Source organism: Felis catus, chromosome F2 (assembly GCF_018350175.1).
Source record: "Felis catus isolate Fca126 chromosome F2, F.catus_Fca126_mat1.0, whole genome shotgun sequence".
NCBI classification, from domain to species: domain Eukaryota; kingdom Metazoa; phylum Chordata; class Mammalia; order Carnivora; family Felidae; genus Felis; species Felis catus.
Genome location: NC_058385.1, coordinates 6,523,832 through 6,541,896, shown reverse-complemented (window position 1 = coordinate 6,541,896; position 18,065 = coordinate 6,523,832). Strand labels below are relative to the sequence as shown.

Sequence of the window (18,065 nt, the reverse complement as noted above, 5' to 3'; positions counted from 1 at the left end):
GGCATAATACCAAGAAAAAGTATTAGAATAGGGAAGTGAAAGTAAGTCAGTACAGGAACAAGAAGAGGTAATTTGGGGTGCCTGGGTGGCTTGGTCACTTAAGCATCCAGCTCTTGATTTTGGCTCGGGTCATGACCGCGTGGCCATGAGTTTGAGCCCCAGGTCAGGCTCCACGCTGGCAGGGCAGATCCTGCTTGGGATTCTCTTTCCTTCTCTCTCTGCCCCTCTCCTGCTTTCTCTCTCAATAAACTTAAAAAAAAGAGAATTTAAAAATCTGACATGGAAAGGAATTTATGTGTTTTCTTCCCGACTTCCCCCCCCCCCCAAAACACTTAAATTACAACAGTAATACATTAGCTGAAGTATAAATTTATAGTTAAGAAAAAAACAGACCTTTAGAACTTTCCTGAAAACCAAATATGTGTGTTTCACTATGGTCTTTTTACATTTTTTTAAAAAATGTTTATTCATTTTTTTGAGAGAGAGACACACACACAAAGCACAAGTGGGGAAGGGGCAGAGAGAGAGGGAGACACAGAATCCGAAACAGGCTCCAGGCTCTGAGCTGTCAGCCCAGAGCCCAACATGGGGCTCGAACACACGAACCGCGAGATCATGACCTGAGCCGAAATCGGATGCTTAACTGACTGAGCCACCCAGGCGCCCTTCACTATGGTCTTTTTAAAAGTCTACTTTATGAAAATAGGATATCGTCATGTTTAGTCAAGAAGCATCGATTTATATTTGTGATTAGCAGGGATGAGATTAATAACGGAACTAATTTTTTTCCCTGTCACATAATGAATTCCGCAGAGAGAAAATGTGGTGATGTTATTAAGTTGCAGTTAGAGGAACTGTGTGTTACAGTGCAAAAAAATCAAAATGATAAGGCTAGCATTCTGTCAATTTGGCAAGCTAAACAATAACGAGACTTTACCTTTCTTCACAGGTTGGAAGGTCTTCTCGTCTGAGTTCATGGGAGGCCCTCCTGGGTCTCTGTTCTTCTTGGTTTCTAACAGTAAGACTGCATGAAACAGGACATTTAAATGTCACTTGAGATCATTCTGTATCAAGGAATATGTTAAAGGTTTTCTTTTTAAGTAATCTCTACACCCGTGGGGCTTGAACCCACAACTCCCAAGATTAAGAGTTGTATGCTCTATTGACTGAGCCAGTCAGACATATCAAAGAGTATATTTAAAAAAAATTTTTTTTAATGTCTATTTATTTTTGAGAGAGAGAGAGACAGAGACAGAGTGAGAGCGGGGGAGGGGCAGAGAGCGAAGGAGACACAGAATGTGAAGCAGGCTCCAGGCTCCGAGCTGTCAGCACAGATCCCTACGTGGGGCTCGAACTCACGAACCGTGAGATCATGACCTGAGCTGAAGTTGGACCCTTAACTAAGCCACCCAGGCGCCCCCTCAAAACATATATTATTAAATTTTGTTTAATGTTTATTATTTGTTTTTGAAGGAGGGAGGGAGAGAGAGAGAGCACAAGTGGGGTAGGGTCAGAGAGAGAGGGAGAAACAGAATCCGAAGCAGGCTCCAGGCTCTGAGCTGTCAGCACAGAGCCCGACGTGGGGCTTGAACCCACGGACTGTGAGATCATGACCTGAGCGGAAGTCGGACGCTCAACTGACTGAACCACCCAGGCGCCCCCATGAATATTTTAAAGAACTCCAGGTTACCAAGTAGAATTTCTTTCTTTTCTTGAAAAAGACTGACCCAGATTGGTTTCCTTAAGAAAACCGAAAGTATGATGCTAAAGTATTAGCAAAATCAATGATCATATTGTGGTCTACACTAGTTGAGGGAGAGTTTATGTTTAGAATAGTTATTTTCATAAAAACATGTCCATTAGAAAGTAATAAAAAAGGTCAGGGTTTTCATTTCATTTTTGCACCTTGAAAAAAAGTGTATGTTCTCCACTCAAAATGGAGGTTTTAGACCTTCATAGGCACAAATACAAAAGTGTTGGAGAAAACCAGGAAAGCATACAATCAAAGTTTATTATCTTCCACGAGATTTTAAATTTCCTTATATCCTATACATTTTTTTTTGGTAAATTTATTCCAGTTATTTTTGTTGTTACTGCAAATGCAATGTTCAATTCCACCTAATCTCCTAACTGGTTACTGTTTGTACATATCAACTGATATGCACTGTTTGTACATATCAACTTTCTTTTTTTTAAGTGTTTATTTTGAGCGAGAGAGCATGCGCAAGAGAGAGCGCACAAGTGGGAGAGAGGCTGAGAGAGAGAGAGGGAGAGAGAATTCCAAGCAGGCTCCGAGCTATTGGTAGAGAGCCCAGCGTGTGGCTCAAACCCATGAACAGCGAGACCATGACCTGAGCCGAAGTCAACAGTCGGACGCTTCACTGACTGAGCCACCCAGGCACGCCAAGGCTCTTACTTTCTTAATAGCTTTATTGAACCATCGTTGACACATCATGAAGTTACTTGTTTAAAGTGCACAACTCAGTTGTTTGCGGCATAATCAGAAGGTTGTGCAACCATCACTCCAGAAGGAAGCCCCGTGTAGCAACCCCTCCTCATTACCCCCGACATCCCACGTCCTCCGGCCCTGGACATGTGCTACCCTATGTCCTGTCTCTCTAGATACACCTCTTTTGAATGATACAGCATGTTGTCTTTGGTGACTGCCTTCTTTTCACCTGGCATGTTTTCACGGTTCCTTCATGTTGTAACGGGTATGAGTACTTCATGCCTTTTTGCAGCTTAACCACCTTCCGCTGTATGGTCATATGAAGTTTGCTATCCATCAATCAGTTGATGAATATCTAGGTTATTTGCCCTTTTGGGCCATTATAAATAATGCCACTGCACACATTCTGTGGATGTTTGTTTTTCTCTCTTGGGTAGATACTTAAGGATGGAAATGCTCTCATATGGTAACTCCGTTTTTAACAGTTTGAAGAGGTCCCCAAACTCTTTTCCAAAGTAGCACCATTTTGCATTCCTACCGGCAATGTTGGAGGGACCCCGTTTCTCCACATCCTTGCCAACACTTGTTACTGTCTGTCCTTTTGATTCTCGCCAGTTCAGGGGGTATGAAGCGGTATCTCATTGCGGTTTTGCTTTGCATTTTGCTAAATGGCTAATGACATTGAGTATTTTTTCATGTGTCTATTAGTTATTTGTACGTCTTCTTTGGAGACCTGTGTACTCAGATCCTGTGCCTGCCTTTAACTTGGTTTGTTTTTTAGGGGCTCCTGGTTGGCTCAGCCGGTTAAGGTCCGACTTCGGACCAGGGGCATGTGACTCTTGATCTCAGGGCTGTTGAGTTCAAGCCCCACGTTGGGGGTAGGGATGACTTCAAAATAAAATCTTTAAAACGTTTTTTCCAAATGGATTATTACCGTTATTTCAGTTTGCTTTATCTGACTATTGACACTGTACTATCTTTTCTATCCTCCTTATTAAATATCTTTCCTTTCCACTCTTTCTACCATTTTATAGAAGCAGTTCAGCCTATTTTCAGCACATCTGCTTTATGGATTTTCAGTAATGGCGTGTGTGCGCGCAGCTCTGTTTTTCTTTAATGCAAAGTCATCAGACGCGCAGGACGCTCCCGCCTTGTTGCTTCCGCGATGCCAGTTTCAGTAAATAACGGTTTCTGAAAACAAAAACAAACTTAGGAGGCATCTGGAGGGTGTGCTGGCTGCAAGATCGTTAGTACTGCTTGACTTAGGCTTCTTTTGTTACGCAGAAAACATCACTACACAATGGGTACGAAAAATCCAGGAGGAACAGAAAGGATGAATTTGACACAAGGTTTCTAAGAGGCCCGGAAGTTATATTGTGAATTGAATGACACAGTCTTCATTTAAGCTTTGACATTTTTTCCACGTCTCATTGTTTTTAGAAGTAGGAATATATATATATATATATATATATATATATATATGTATATATGTATATATATATATATATATTTTTTTAACGTTTATTTATTCTTGAGACAGAGAGAGACAGAGCATGAGTCGGGGAGGGGCAGAGAGAGAGGGAGACTCAGAATCGGAAACAGGCTCCAGGCTCTGAGCCATCAGCCCAGAGCCTGACGTGGGGCTCGACCTCACGGACCGCGAGATCGTGACCTGGCTGAAGTCGGACGCTCAACCGACCGAGCCACCCAGGCGCCCCAAGAAGTAGGAATATTTCTTAATGAGATAATGTGTTCCTAAAAAAGTGAGAGGTATATTTTGCGTCAGTTTTTAAACCTGAGTTTCTTGTTAATTGTCACAGTAGAACAAGCCAAGAAAACGTTGCCGGCGGTTACCATAGTTCCTCGCCACGTGGAAGAACTATTCAGTGAAACAAGTCCCATGGTTAGATATATTTTGGTAATTTTTTTAGTTCTGAAGAGGAAGAAATTCTTCAGTCTTCTAGAAGGGGAAAGAAAAAGTTTATGTTTTAGGGATCAAGCATCTGAATGACTCCTTTCATAAAACGAAATGCCGTAAGGCCATGAAGCAGAATTCTGAGAGAGTAACAAGGGCTTACAAGACATACTGACATTTACCCTTCTTAAAAATCGACTCTACTATGTGTTAGCAACAGGGATAAATCGCAAGGGCATGTCGGGGGAAAAAAAAAAATCAAGGAGATTAAACATTGAGACGCTTGAAGTTTGCCGTGTACTTTCTTCCGTCCCATTTCACCCGTCTACTCCAGAGAGAATACCATCCTGAATCTGTTCTCGCTCCATTCATAGCTATGCTACTCTATGTATATAAATATAAGTATATATAAATACAAAAACATATTTCAAATTTTGCAAAGGTATTATTTATACGACATGCACTGCTTTACAATCTGTTTTCTATTTTTAATTTTTCCTCCAGCACATGAATTTCAATGCTGTGTGGCGTTGCACTGTAACTACACTGCAAAATACCCATTTTCCTGTTCATGAACCTCATAGACATTTTCAGTTTTTGTCAAACAGATGCATGCTTCCATGAATCGTCTCATACGTGTCTCTCTTTGCATGTGTGCAAGAGTTTTTTTTTTAGGGTAGAGTGTTACATTTAGAAGGCTATGTATTTAGGGGCGCCTGGATGGCTCAGTCGGTTGACTGTCCGACTTTGGCTCAGGTCACGAGCTCATGGTTTGTGGGTTCGAGCCCCGCGTCGGGCTCTGTGTTGACATCTCAGAGCCTGGAGCCTGCTTCAGATTCTCTGTCTCTCCCTTTCTCTCTGCCCCTCCCCTGCTTGCTCCCTCTCAAAAGTAAATAAACATAAAAAAAAAATTAGAAGGCTATGTCTTTAACTGTCATATATCTGATCCTTGTTTGTAGGAGCACAAGTGGATTATGTTTCCTGTTTTATTTCATTTGCTTATTTTCCTTTTGGTCATTATGTTCTTATTTGTCTCCTGAAGTTCTTTCTCTATATGCTCTAGGTTTAATTTCTTTCTTTGTTAAATCCACTGTAATTATCTTCTCCCAGGATGTTGTGTCTGCTCATTTTATTTCTGATATATTTTGTTAAACACATTTTAAAAACTGTTTTATCCAAATATAATTCATACACCATACAACCCCCAACTTCAGTGGTACCAGTCAGTGGTTTTAGTTTATTAATACAATTGTGCAGCCATCACCATGGTTTTAGAACAGTTCATCATCACTGTTAAATGAAGCTCTGTATACATCAGCACTAACTCCCATCTCCCCTAGTCCTAGGCAACTGCTAATCTATTTTCTGTCTCTATTCTGGACACTTCACGTAAATGGAATCACAGTAAGTGGTCTTTTGTTTCTGGCTCCTTTCACCTAGCATCATCTTTTCAAGGTTTATCCATGTTTTAGCAGTTTTAATACTTTACTCCTTTGACGGTCAAATCCCATTCCACTGTATGGATATACATCACGCTTTGTTTATCCATTCGTTAGTTGACGGACATTTAGATTGCTTCCGGTTTGGGGCTAGTATTAATCACACTGCTATAAATATTCGCGTACCAGTCTTTGTGGGAAATAGATTTTTTATTTCTCTTGTTAGGCACATTTTAACCTTCTAATGTGGCCAACTTAATGGATCTTTTAAAAAAGTAATTCTTCCCAGTGCCAAGATCACAAAGATATTATCCTATATTTTACTCTCGGCCTCTCACCTTTAGGCCTGTAACCATCTGGATGAGTTGATCTTGGTTTTTTGTTTTTGTGTTTTTTTTGTTTTTTTTGGGGGGGGGTAGGGAGAGACTGATTTTGTAAGTGATGCAATATAGGAATATGAGTCTATTTTTGTGGATTTGGATACCAGGTAGGGTGACCAACTTTCCTGGTTTGCCTGGACTCGTGGGTTTTCTGGGACGTAGGGCTTTTCACTGCTAAAACCGAGACATCTCAGGCAACTGGGTTGAGCTGGTCACCCTAATACCAAGTATCTTGGGGTTTGCTGAATAGTTTATTCTCTCTTTTGTCAAAACCACTTTTGTCCTATGTTTATAGTTTTCTGTATTTCTTTTGTCGTCTTCCATTGGTGTGGAAACTATATGTTGTACTTCTGACTAATGAAGAATACCATTAATTTGGGAAGAAAATGTAACTTTGGTCTAAGTTACTTGGTGTGTCTACCATGCACATGAGGTTATTTGTTTATGACTCTGGATTTATACTTTTTAATGTTTGTTCATTTATTTTGGGGGAGAGAGAGTGCGAGCAGGGCAGGGACGGAGAAAAGAGAAAGAGAGAGAATCCCAGGCAGGCTCTGCACCGTCAGTGCAGAACCCAGCGTGGGGCTCGAACTCACGAACTGCAAGATCATGACTTGAACTGAAATCAAGAGTCAGACACTTAGCCGACTGAGCCACCCAGGTGCCCCTGTACTGACACTTTTTAACACACAATTAAATATGACATTTTATAGCTATATTTGATCAGTCTTGTGTCCATCATTGTTACTTGTTTCCCATGACTACCCTCTGGGTTCCCTTTTTCTTCCTGAAGTATATCCTTCCTTATTTCTTTTAGGGAAGGTCTGAAGGTAGTTGGCTCTCTAGGCCTTTGTATGTCTGAAAATGTCTTATGTTCTCCACACTCTTGAATCATAGTTTGACTGACGTTTTCATTACTTTTCTTCCATTCTTTGAAGACACTGCTCTCTTATATTATTTTAGTCAAAGTTATAATTAACATACAGTGTTGTATCAGTCTCGGGTGCACAACTGAACAATTCAACACTGTTTCTCATTGCTCCGTTGTCTGTTAAATACACACACAATATGTGCTACGGAAGTGTTGGCTAGGGCGATGATGCCTATGTACGGCTTTATGATTTATTTGCCGTGGCCGGTGCCAGTAGAAGCCTACTCTGGGACCTGTGGCCACCCGCTGTGTCTACTCCATCAGTCCCATACATTGTGCAGGCCATGGTCTCAGCCTTCCGTGTCCCTCTAAAGCAGCAGAGAAGGGAGGGGTGACGGGGTAAATGGGGGTCTCACCCACACCGGGATATCCCTGCACGTCTCTCGCACAATCAGCTTTAATTAGCTCACTGAAACTGATTAGCAGAGTGAAGGCTGGAAGGTGGGGCCTAAACGTAGTCCCTTCACCATTGGCGGGTATCCTCCCTGGATACCCATGTGTGGAGGGTGTGCCACCCGTGCTTCTCCTCCAGTTTCCAGCCGAGTCCTTTAGACGCCCCTCGGGGCTGAAGCCTTGCCTTGACCAAGCCAGACCGCTTGGCTCCTGCCAGCCCCATCTCCCCCATATTCCCACCTGCTGTACAGACCAACCACCCACCACCATGGTTCCATCAGTCCTTGGAGTGTCGTGTTGCCGGCTCCCATCTACCAGATCGGAACTTTCTGGAAGTTAACGCCGGCCCAAATCAAGCAAGAGATCAAACTCTCCTGGACATTTAATTTCAGCCTCCACTGGCTTTACCCCAGTTATAACGGTCCTGTCACTGTTCTCGATCAGCTACACTGTCACCTGGTCGTCTTCTCCACTGGGGAGTGAGGTCTTGGCTCAACATAAATTTACAATAACTTAATTTCCAATAATTTTAATTGCCTAAAGTCAGGCACACATTTGGTGGGCAATAAGCACTTTTCATAGTCACGATTTCAGAAATGCCACCTAAAGTTCCTACGATTTCTAGGTGTAAATTGTATACACTTCTCCAGAACTTTAACAGGGACTCAAATGGTCAAGGACATTTTATATTCAAGTTGTGTCTCTCTCTTTTTAAGCAAACGCTGTGTATCTTCCTGTACCAGTAAGTTATCTTGTGTTTTTACGTTCTTCTCTCTGTTAAGCATAGATTTTGACATTTCTCTTTATTAAAAATTGAAGTTGATAAAAGAGAGGCAGAAGATAAAAATCCATGCTCTCTCTACTTAACCTTTTAGACCCACCGTGACTTCAAACACTTCTATCAAGCCTTTATTACCAAGTAGAGTGCCTGAGTTCATTCCTTTCTAACCATCTAGTTACTGTTTTTGCCCCCAAAGTAATATTTTATCACCAACCGCCTTAGATTATTCTTTAGTTGTTTAACACACTAAACTGATTTCAGGGATTTGAATAGAAAGTCCCTTAAAAGCTAGGATACGTGGCCCCTTTGTGTGTGTGTGTGTATGCATATGTGTGCATGTGTGCATGTGTGTATGTATGTGTATATGTGCGTATGTGTGTGTATATGTGTGTGGATGTGTCTGTCTCTGTGTATGTGCGTGTGTGTTTATATGCATGTATGTGTGTACATGTCTCTGTGTGTGCACGCATGTATGCATGTGCATGCATGTGTGTACATGTATGCATATGTGTATGTATGTGCATGTCTCTGCATATGTGTCTCTCTGTGTGTATGTGTATACATGTATGTGTATATGTATGTGCATGTGTATATGTGTCTCTGTGTATATACGTGTCTGTGTGTATACATGTATGCATGTATGTGCATATGTGCATGTGTTTATGTGTCTCTGTGTGTGTGAGTGTGCATGTGTCTCTGTGTACGTGTATATATGTGTGTCTGTGTGTCTCTGTGTATATATGTGTGTATATGTCTGTATGTATGTATGTGCATATGTGTATATGTATCTGTATGTGTATCTCTGTGTGTATGTGTATGCATATGTGTGTGTCTCTATGAGTGTGTGTATGTGTGTGTATGTGTCTCTGTGTGTATATATATGTGTATGTGTGTGCATATGTATATATGTGTCTCTGTGTGTGTGCATATGTCTCTGTGTATGTGTATATATGTGTGTGTATGTGTCTGTGTATGTGTGTATATGAGTGTATGTGTGTGTCTATGTGTCTCTCTGTGTGTATGTATATATATGTGTGTCTGTGTCTATGTGTGTGCATGTGTATATATGTATGTATCTCTGTGTATGTATGTATGTATATGCATGTGTGTCCCTGTGTGTATATATGTGTGTATGTGTATATATGTGTGCGTCTCTGTGTGTATATGTGTGTGTCTGTGTCTCTGTGTGTGTCTGTGTCCCTGTGTGTGTGTCTGTGTCTCTGTGTGTGCGTCTGTGCATCTGTGTGTGTGTATGTGTCCCTGTGTGTATATATGTGTGTCTCTGTGTGTATATGTGTGTGTCTGTGTCTCTGTGTGCATGTGTTTGTGTCCCTGTGTGTCTGTCTGTGTCTCTGTGTGTATGTATATGTATATATGTGTGTATGTGTATATGTGTGTGCATGTGTGTGCACATGTGTCTATGTGTATGTGTGTATGTGTATATATGTATGTATCTCTGTGTGTATGTATGTGTCTCTGTGTGTATGTGTCTATATGTGTATAGGGGTGTGTACGTGTCTCTGTGTGTGCATATGTGTACGTGTATGTGCATGTGTGAATGTGTCTATGTATCTCTGTGTGTATGTGTATGTGTGTGTGTCTGTCTCTCAGTGTGTGCGTATGTGCGTCTGTGTGTGTATGTGTTCCTGTGTGTATATATGTGTGTGTATGTGTATATATGTGTGTGTCTCTGTGTGTATATGTGTGTGTCTGTGTCCCTGTGTGTATATATGCGTGTGTATGTGTATATATGTGTACGTCTCTGTGTGTATATGTGTGGGTCTGTGTCTCTGTGTGTGTGTGTCTGTGTCCCTGTGTGTATATGTGTGTGTGTCTCTGTGTCTGTCTGTGTCCCTGTGTGTATATATGTGTGTGTATGTGTATATATGTGTGCGTCTCTGTGTGTATATGTGTGTGTCTGTGTCTCTGTGTGTGTGTCTGTGTCCCTGTGTGTGTGTCCCTGTGTGTATATATGTGTGTGTCTCTATGTGTCTCTGTGTCTCTGTGTGTGTGTGTCTGTGTCCCTGTGTGTGTGTCCCTGTGTGTATATATGTGTGTGTCTCTATGTGTCTCTGTGTCTCTGTGTGTGTGTGTCTGTGTCCCTGTGTGTGCGTCTGTGCGTGTGTGTCCCTGTGTGTATATATGTGTGTGTCTCTGTGTGTCTCTGTGTGTGTCTGTGTCTCTGTATGTATATATATGTGTGTATGTGTCTATGTGTGTGTATGTGTATATATGTATGTATCTCTGTGTGTGTATGTATATGCATGTATGTCCCTGTGTGTGTGTATGTGTATATATGTGCGTGTCTCTGTGTGTATATGTGTGTCTCTGTGTGTGTCTGTGTCCCTGTGTGTCTGTGTGTGTGTCTGTGTCTCTGTGTGTGCGTCTGTGCGTGTGTGTGTCCCTGTGTGTATATATGTGTGTGTCTCTGTGTCTCTCTGTGTGTGTGTCTGTGTCTCTGTGTGTATGTGTCTGTGTCCCTGTGTGTCTGTGTGTGTGTCTGTGTCTCTGTGTGTGCGTCTGTGCGTCTGTGTATGTGTATGTGTCCCTGTGTGTATATATGTGTCTCTGTGTGTATATGTGTGTGTCTGTGTCTCTGTGTGTATATATGTGTGTGTCTCTGTGTGTCTCTGTGTCCGTGTGTGTGTGTCTCTGTGTGTCTGTGTCTCTGTGTGTGCGTATGTGCGTCTGTGTGTGTGTATGTGTCCCTGTGTGTATATATGTGTGTGTCTGTGTCTCTGTGTGTGTGTGTCTGTGTCCCTGTGTGTATATGTGTGTGTCTCTGTGTCCCTGTGTGTGTGTGTCCCTGTGTGTCTGTGTGTGTGTCTCTGTGTCTGTGTCCCTGTGTGTATATGTGTGTGTGTCTCTGTGTGTGTGTCTCTGTGTCTCTCTGTGTGTGTGTCTGTGTCTCTGTGTGTGTGTGTCTGTGTCCCTGTGTGTCTGTCTCTGTGTGTGTGTATGTGCGTCTGTGTGTGTGTAAGTGTCCCTGTGTGTATATATGTGTCTCTGTGTATATATGTGTGTGTCTGTGTCTCTGTGTGTGTCTGTGTCCCTGTGTGTATATGTGTGTGTGTCTCTGTGTCCCTGTGTGTATATGTGTGTGTGTCTCTGTGTCCCTGTGTGTCTGTGTGTGTGTCTGTGTCTCTGTGTGTGTGTCTGGGCGTGTGTGCGTGTCGTCCTTCAGAGATCCCGTATCAGCGGCAGGCACGCAGTGCTGTCTAGAAGGAATCGGAAGCTGGCACTACTCAGGGGCGCCCCCTCCCGGTCGGCGTAGTGACGACAGCGGCCCAGGGCTTACCAGGAACAGCTACAGCAGCAGCACCAGCAGAAGCAGCAGGCGTTGGAGCCGCGGCTCCCCGCTCCGTGCTGGCCCGGCGCGGGGCCGGTGGTCTCCTGGGCCGCGGGCATCTGCCGTTTCCGCACCTCCGTCCGCTCGGATCCCACGGGCTGCAACAGTGCAAGAAGGGGAGGGGGCGGTTACCGCCACACAAGGCCAGGGAGTCCGCTGTGTGGACCGCTGAGAAGATGCACCGTGCCTCTCCCCACGTCATCTCCGCCAATTCTGGCCAAACCTGCTGCTTTTAATCCGTGAGTATCGCCAGCATTCACGCATGTCTAGCACCTGCCAAGCTCTGTGAAGAGACTGATGAGTGGAGGGTCCCCGCCCTAACGCCCCCGGGTCAGTGGGGGGCGTCAGACGAACACTCACATCACCTACGTGACCACGTGGCGGCGGGGTCTACGAGGAGGGTGTTTCTCAGCCTGGGTGGTCCCTCCGGGCTGAACCACAGGGGCGCAGCCCCAGCCGACAGCTGAGCTCCGGATGTCCACGAGGCCAGAACACGGACGTGGGAGGAAGCCAGGCCGAGATGTCAGGCATGCTACCCAGGCAGGAGGAGGAATTGTCCCAAGAGGGAGGCCACAAGTCCTGAGACCCCACTGACAAGACAGTCAAGTCTTAATTAGCTGCAAAACCTTGAAGAAGCTACCCCCCTTGGGTATGCGCAAAGCCCTCGGCCTCTGCCTGCTAGTGAGTGTTGGGCAACTATTCCCAGGAAGCAAGGGAGGGCTGTGGCCTGTGGCCTGCTCCGACCTATCCTGGCATCTGCAGGGACGGTCTCCTTGGCCCACCTCAGTGGAGATCAGGCCACTGTAGGCACGTCTATGCCCCTCAACTTCTCCTCTTCCCGAGGACCACAAGAGTGGTTGAAGGAGACACGCAAAAAAGCGGGGGAAGAATGAGAAATTGCTGGGTGTGCTTTTGCGTTTGATACTATCATTCAATTGTTGGTGAAGTAAGAAGCAAAAAAATACCAAAGCTACATTAAAGAACCTTAAAGAGGCCTTTGGGATTAAATTCTGCATGTGTTACTCTACTCCAACACTAGATTTACCTCTTCCTACTGTGACCTATTCTTATATTCTATTGAACTTTGCCTTAATTATTATAGTTTCAGTGTATGTTTTCACACTGGGGAGGTGAAGTTCTCTTCACGAATTACAAAAAATTGTTTCTGGCTATTCAGGTCTTTTTTCATCCAGTTGAATTTTGGAATCAGCTTTTCAAAGTCCAGAAATACCATGTTGGGGTTTTAATCAGGACCACACTGAACTTATAGATTTATGGGAAATGACACCTGCTGTAAAGGAGGCTTCCTGCCCAGTGCAGAGCCCAACTTGGGGGGGGCTTGAACTCACAACCCTGAAATCGAGACCTGAGCTGAGATCAAGAGTTGGTCGGTCCACCAACTGAGCCACCCAGGCGTCGTGGTAATTGTTATTTTCTAAGAGATACTGATGCAACTTGCCTCATTAAAAAAAAAAAAAAAAAAAAAATCCCAATAGCTTCCCAGAAGAAGAAAGGATTATGAGGTGGTAATGTCAGTAGGTTTCAAGGGACTATGTTTCCAACATCTTTGCCAACACTGGGTCTCCCCAATCAGTACCTGAAATATTTGTTCATTTAGAGCCCGTCTTCTGTATATTTTAAAGGCTTTCCTCCAATAAGTCGTGCATATTTTTGACAGGTTTATTTTGAGTATGTTATAGATTAGTTTTTGCTGCTGTTGTAAACAGCAAGCTTCTAAATAGTTATTTTGGTGCATAGGAAGGCTAAGTGTTCTATACCTGCCTTCCTGCTGAATTCTCTTATGAATTCTAGTATTCTTATGAATTCTTTCTACTGATTCTCTTGGGTTTCCTAGTTGGATGATTATACTGTCTATAAATAGTCACACTTGCCTGTTTACTTTCTGTACCTTTCCAAGTACAAGCATCTTTCCTCTCCTTGGTCTTATTTCACTGGCCAGGAGGTTCCATAAATATTGAAAGTAGCAGTATTATTAGGTAACTTTGTCTTCTTTAATTTTTAAAAATGTTTTATTATTTATTTTTGAGAGAAAGAGAGAGAGAGAGAGAGCAAGAGACAGAACATGAGCCGGGGAGACACAGAGAGAGCGGGAGACACAGAGTCCGAAGCAGGCTCCAGGGTCTGAGCTGTCAGCAAGAGCCCGACGCGGGGCTCGAACCCAGGAACCGTGAGATCATGACCTGAGCCACAGTCGGACGCTGAACCGACTGAGCCATCCAGGCACCCCACCTTTGTCTTCTTTAATGACAGCCCTTTGCCCACATGTGTCATGTGTGCTGGGGGTTTCCGGGAGAAGATAACTTCAAGGATTGAAGCGAACTTCCTTCTATCATTTACATAGTACAACATAAGTTGTGCCTGCCTATCTTATTAGTTAACATATTTCATTTGTTTGTACATGCCTCATTTGTTAAATCTCGGGAAGACTTTTAACAATTAGGGAGCAAACGCGGAGAGAACATCATCTGGTTGCTCGTGGCTAAATATAGTCTTTAGAAATCAAAGGCAAATGTCATCGAAGTCTGTTACACGTCTTTGAAAACAGCTTTATTGAGGTGTAACAGACATACAGTCTGCACATGTTTAAGGGATAGAATTGTAAGTTTCGGCATGTACGTGCCTGTGAAACCGCTGCCACAATCCAGACCACATTATCAACTGCAACCTTCCTCACACCCCGTGGGCGTCCCTCCCTCTGGCCCCTCTCTCCTGCTTCTGACCATCACTCACCTTTCTCCCACCATATGCCAATTTGCATTTTCAAACAATTTTATACAAATGGAATATTTTTTGTCCGGCTTCTTTCAATCAGCATAACTATTCTGCGATGGGTTATGTGTATCAATCATTCATTCCTTTTGTAAAAATTTCTGAGCAGTATTCCATTGTCTAGAGGTACACAATTTGCTTATCCATGTACCTACTGCTGGACTTTTGTCATATATATATATATGACATTGTCTTCTTTTAAAAAATTTTTTAATGTTTATTATTTTGTTTTTGAGAGAGACAGACAGAGTGTGAGCGGGGGTGGGGCAGAGAGAGGAGACACAGATCAGAGGCAGACTCGAGGCTCTGAGCTGTTAGCACAGAGCCTGACATGGGGCTTGAACTCACGAGCTGTGAGATCATGACCTGAGCCGAAGTCGGACGTTACCCAATGGAGCCACCCAGGTGCCCCAAGACATTGTCTTCTTTTGAACATGGAAGTCTTTCATCAGACAAGATGAGAAGTGTATGTTGCTGAGACGATATTAAAATTTACAGCATGGGGTTCAGTTGGAACATGTTTCTAGTTTGTTCTTCCACATTGAATAATACTTGATGATTATGTTCTTTTAGTATTTCTATTGGACTAGTCATGGTTGTTAACCATTTTCCTAACTTATAATTCTTTCTTTTCTCAGTATTCCACATTTCAATTCATCTTTGTAGCTTCAACTTGGTCTCATAATGTATTTAATTTTTCCTCCATTTAACGTTAGAATCTCTTGTATGGTTTCTTGGAAACCTTACATGTGATTCAGTAATTTTGACATCTTGAATCACTTAAAGCTTTGGATAAACAAGAAATATATGCTATTCCTATAAAATCTACAAATGACCTATGCCCTCTTAGCTCCAAAATTTCTAGATGAACAGCTGATGATGAATGATGGTTCAATAATTTTGACATCTTGAATCACTTAAAGCTTTGGATAAACAAGAAATATATGCTATTCCTATAAAATCTACAAATGACCTATCCCCTCTTAGCTCCAAAATTTCTAGATGAATAGTTGATGATGAATGATGAAATCCTAGATGAATGGTTTTCACTCGATTACTAGACGCTGGAGTGTTGGGTGGAGGGAGCAGTTAGCCTTGACGATTTATGCCCTGCTGAGCCGTGGTGGAACAGGAGAGTGTGAGAAAAAGCAAACAATGCTAATAAAATCTGAATGTTAAGGATCAGCAACATGTTGATAATTGTTGAAGTTGTGTCATTAACACGTGGACTGTGTTGTACCTTCCTCTCTACAGTTCAGTAGGCTTGAAAATTTTCTTTAATAATTTACTCTTCAAATTTAAGATGTTGAATTCTATCACAGTTACAAATCTATTGAGAATACGAATCTATTAAGAATATGAATTTCCTCCTCTGAATAGTTGATGAAGTAAATTAAATTAATGAATGTCTTAATTTTGAATCACCCTTCCCTTACTAAGTAAACTCTTCTTGGGTCTAAAAGATGGTTACTCCTATATTATACTGCTGAAATGGATTAGGTTAATATTTTATAAGGGATTTTTAAAAATCTATCTATCTATCTATCTATCTATCTATCTATCTATCTATCTATCTATCTTCATTAGGAAATTATTTTCGTCCTGACGATTTGCAGTTTGCCTGTAAAATTACTGGAATCTTCCAAGAGTGGCTGGTAGATGATGTTTGCAATTTCTTCTCTGACTTCTGTTCTTCTTCAGCGTCTTTCTTTGAGCATCAAACACATGAATTAAATGGATTCGACCTATTTACAAGATTTTTAGAATAAACCGTGGGTATGAATTAGCTCAGCCAGTCTTTCATATGACAACATACGGTCTGATCGGCCAAACTAGCTTCATGGATCTTTTTTTTTCCTTTGCCTTCATTGTATCTGTGGCAGAACTCTGTACACATTTCGTTTCCATTTGTTCTTCCCAGCTAACATGGAATCAGCGCTTCTTCATCGTGGCTACTGTCTTCTTCTTTCGGTAGGTGCCTGGTATAGACTGCTGGGCATCACTTCAGTGTCTGTTTGGGAGACTCAAGCATAGCACAGGCATAATGCCCCAGTAGCTGGCTGCCTTTGCCTGAGGAGTTCTATGAGTGCAAGACCAATGTCAGTGGCCTCAGATGCTTTATTCTATCATTTATGGCATTTCCTCACCCTGAGGAAATGGGAATAACACGGGTTGGCAATTTATTAAATATTTAGATCTTAACCAAAGGATAATCCTACTCAAACATGGCTTTTCCAAATTCCCAGGAACCTGGCATTGAAGAGAATTCCTTCAAAGTTCAAGTAAAAGCCAAGGCAAACTCTTAATGTTGACCACAGTCTTTCAGTAATTTGGGATAAAAAGACGTATCTTAGAAAAAAATTTTAACCTACCCATAATTAGCTCAGGAAGGTTATTTCTTATTTTCTGGTAAACTTAAGCCTGGTGGTTGGATTCCATTAATAGCTGCTTATTTCCATTATAGTTTCCAACCTCTGAGAACAGCCATTTCTTGAACTGCATGTTGGGAATATGATGACACATCAAGTATTATATGAAAACAATCTTATCTCTAAGGCCTAAGACCCGAGCTCCTGTTAGAATCATGGACAACGGTTGGGGTGCCTGGGTGGCTCAGTCGGTTGAGCATCCGACTTTGGCTCAGGTCATGATCTCTCTGCTTGTGGGTTCGAGCCCCACGTTGGGCTCTGTGCTGACAGCTCAGAGCCTGGAGCCTGCTTCGGATTCTGGGTCTCCCTCTCTCTGCCCCTCCCCTGCTCATACCCTGTCTCTCTCTCTCTCTCTCTCTCTCTCTCTCTCTCTCTCTCTCAAAAATAAACATAAAAAAAAAAAAGAATCATGGGCAAGGATACAGATTCATAGAACAGATCCCAGTGAAGGAGAACCAAGCACCTTAAGGGACATAAATTCAAAACCATCCTGAGCAATTCGTAGAAAATGATCCTACCATCAGGGGACAGTTCAGGCCCTTAAAGAGTTAAACCAATATACAAGGAAACTTGAGAGGACTAAGTCCCATGAAGGTAACCCCAATCCCAAATCCATCTACACAGCCTCTGAGTTCCTTTTTCTATCACAAACCTTGGCTCTTGAAGTATGTTCCCTCTGGGCAAGTACCCCTCTGTAAATCACACGTGAAAATTAATAAAGGGAAACCTCACTAAAATCGAGTCAGGGGACCAGAAGGGGGAGCTCTCACCCCTTATGGCTCAGTGTCAATTACAGCAAGAACTGCCAATTACAGACCCCAACAGAAGACTCCTTAACAGGAAAGAATCATCAATTACATGCCACAACAGGAAAAGATACACATTGTATCTCCTACAAGAAACTGACGACCCCAGCAACTCAGCCAATGGGAAACCATCATCACCATGAACTCTTGCTTTTCTCAAATGTGTGTATTTTCAAAACAACCCCTCCCCCAACTTCCTCCTTCTCCATAAAATAACATTATTCCCCTTTGTTGGACTAGCCTATGGTTTTTTGCGTGGCTTGCCTGTCCTGCATTGCAATTTTCTGCTATTCTCGAATAAACCTGTTTTTTGCTGGTAAAAGAACTTTTACTTTTATCACGGTAAATGTCCTTAATTTCTGTTTTCATTTCTACTATTCTTTATTTATCTACTTGCTTGAAA

At 42.5% G+C, this 18,065-nt stretch overlaps 1 protein-coding gene across 4 annotated transcripts in view; it reads right to left on the bottom strand.

The window, feature by feature from the left end:
* The window catches only part of RGS20 (regulator of G protein signaling 20), an 87,573-nt gene that overhangs the window by 8,239 nt on the left and 61,269 nt on the right, over positions 1-18,065 (bottom strand). For 3 of the 4 annotated variants that reach the window (XM_045050262.1, XM_045050266.1, XM_045050263.1), the window contains 2 exons: positions 11,587-11,735; positions 938-1,024 (listed from right to left, as the gene is read on the bottom strand). In XM_045050262.1, coding sequence (XP_044906197.1) covers positions 938-1,024; positions 11,587-11,735 — 236 coding nt within the window. The remainder of the gene's footprint in view (positions 1-937; positions 1,025-11,586; positions 11,736-18,065) is intronic. The other variant, XM_045050264.1, reaches the window with a different exon arrangement.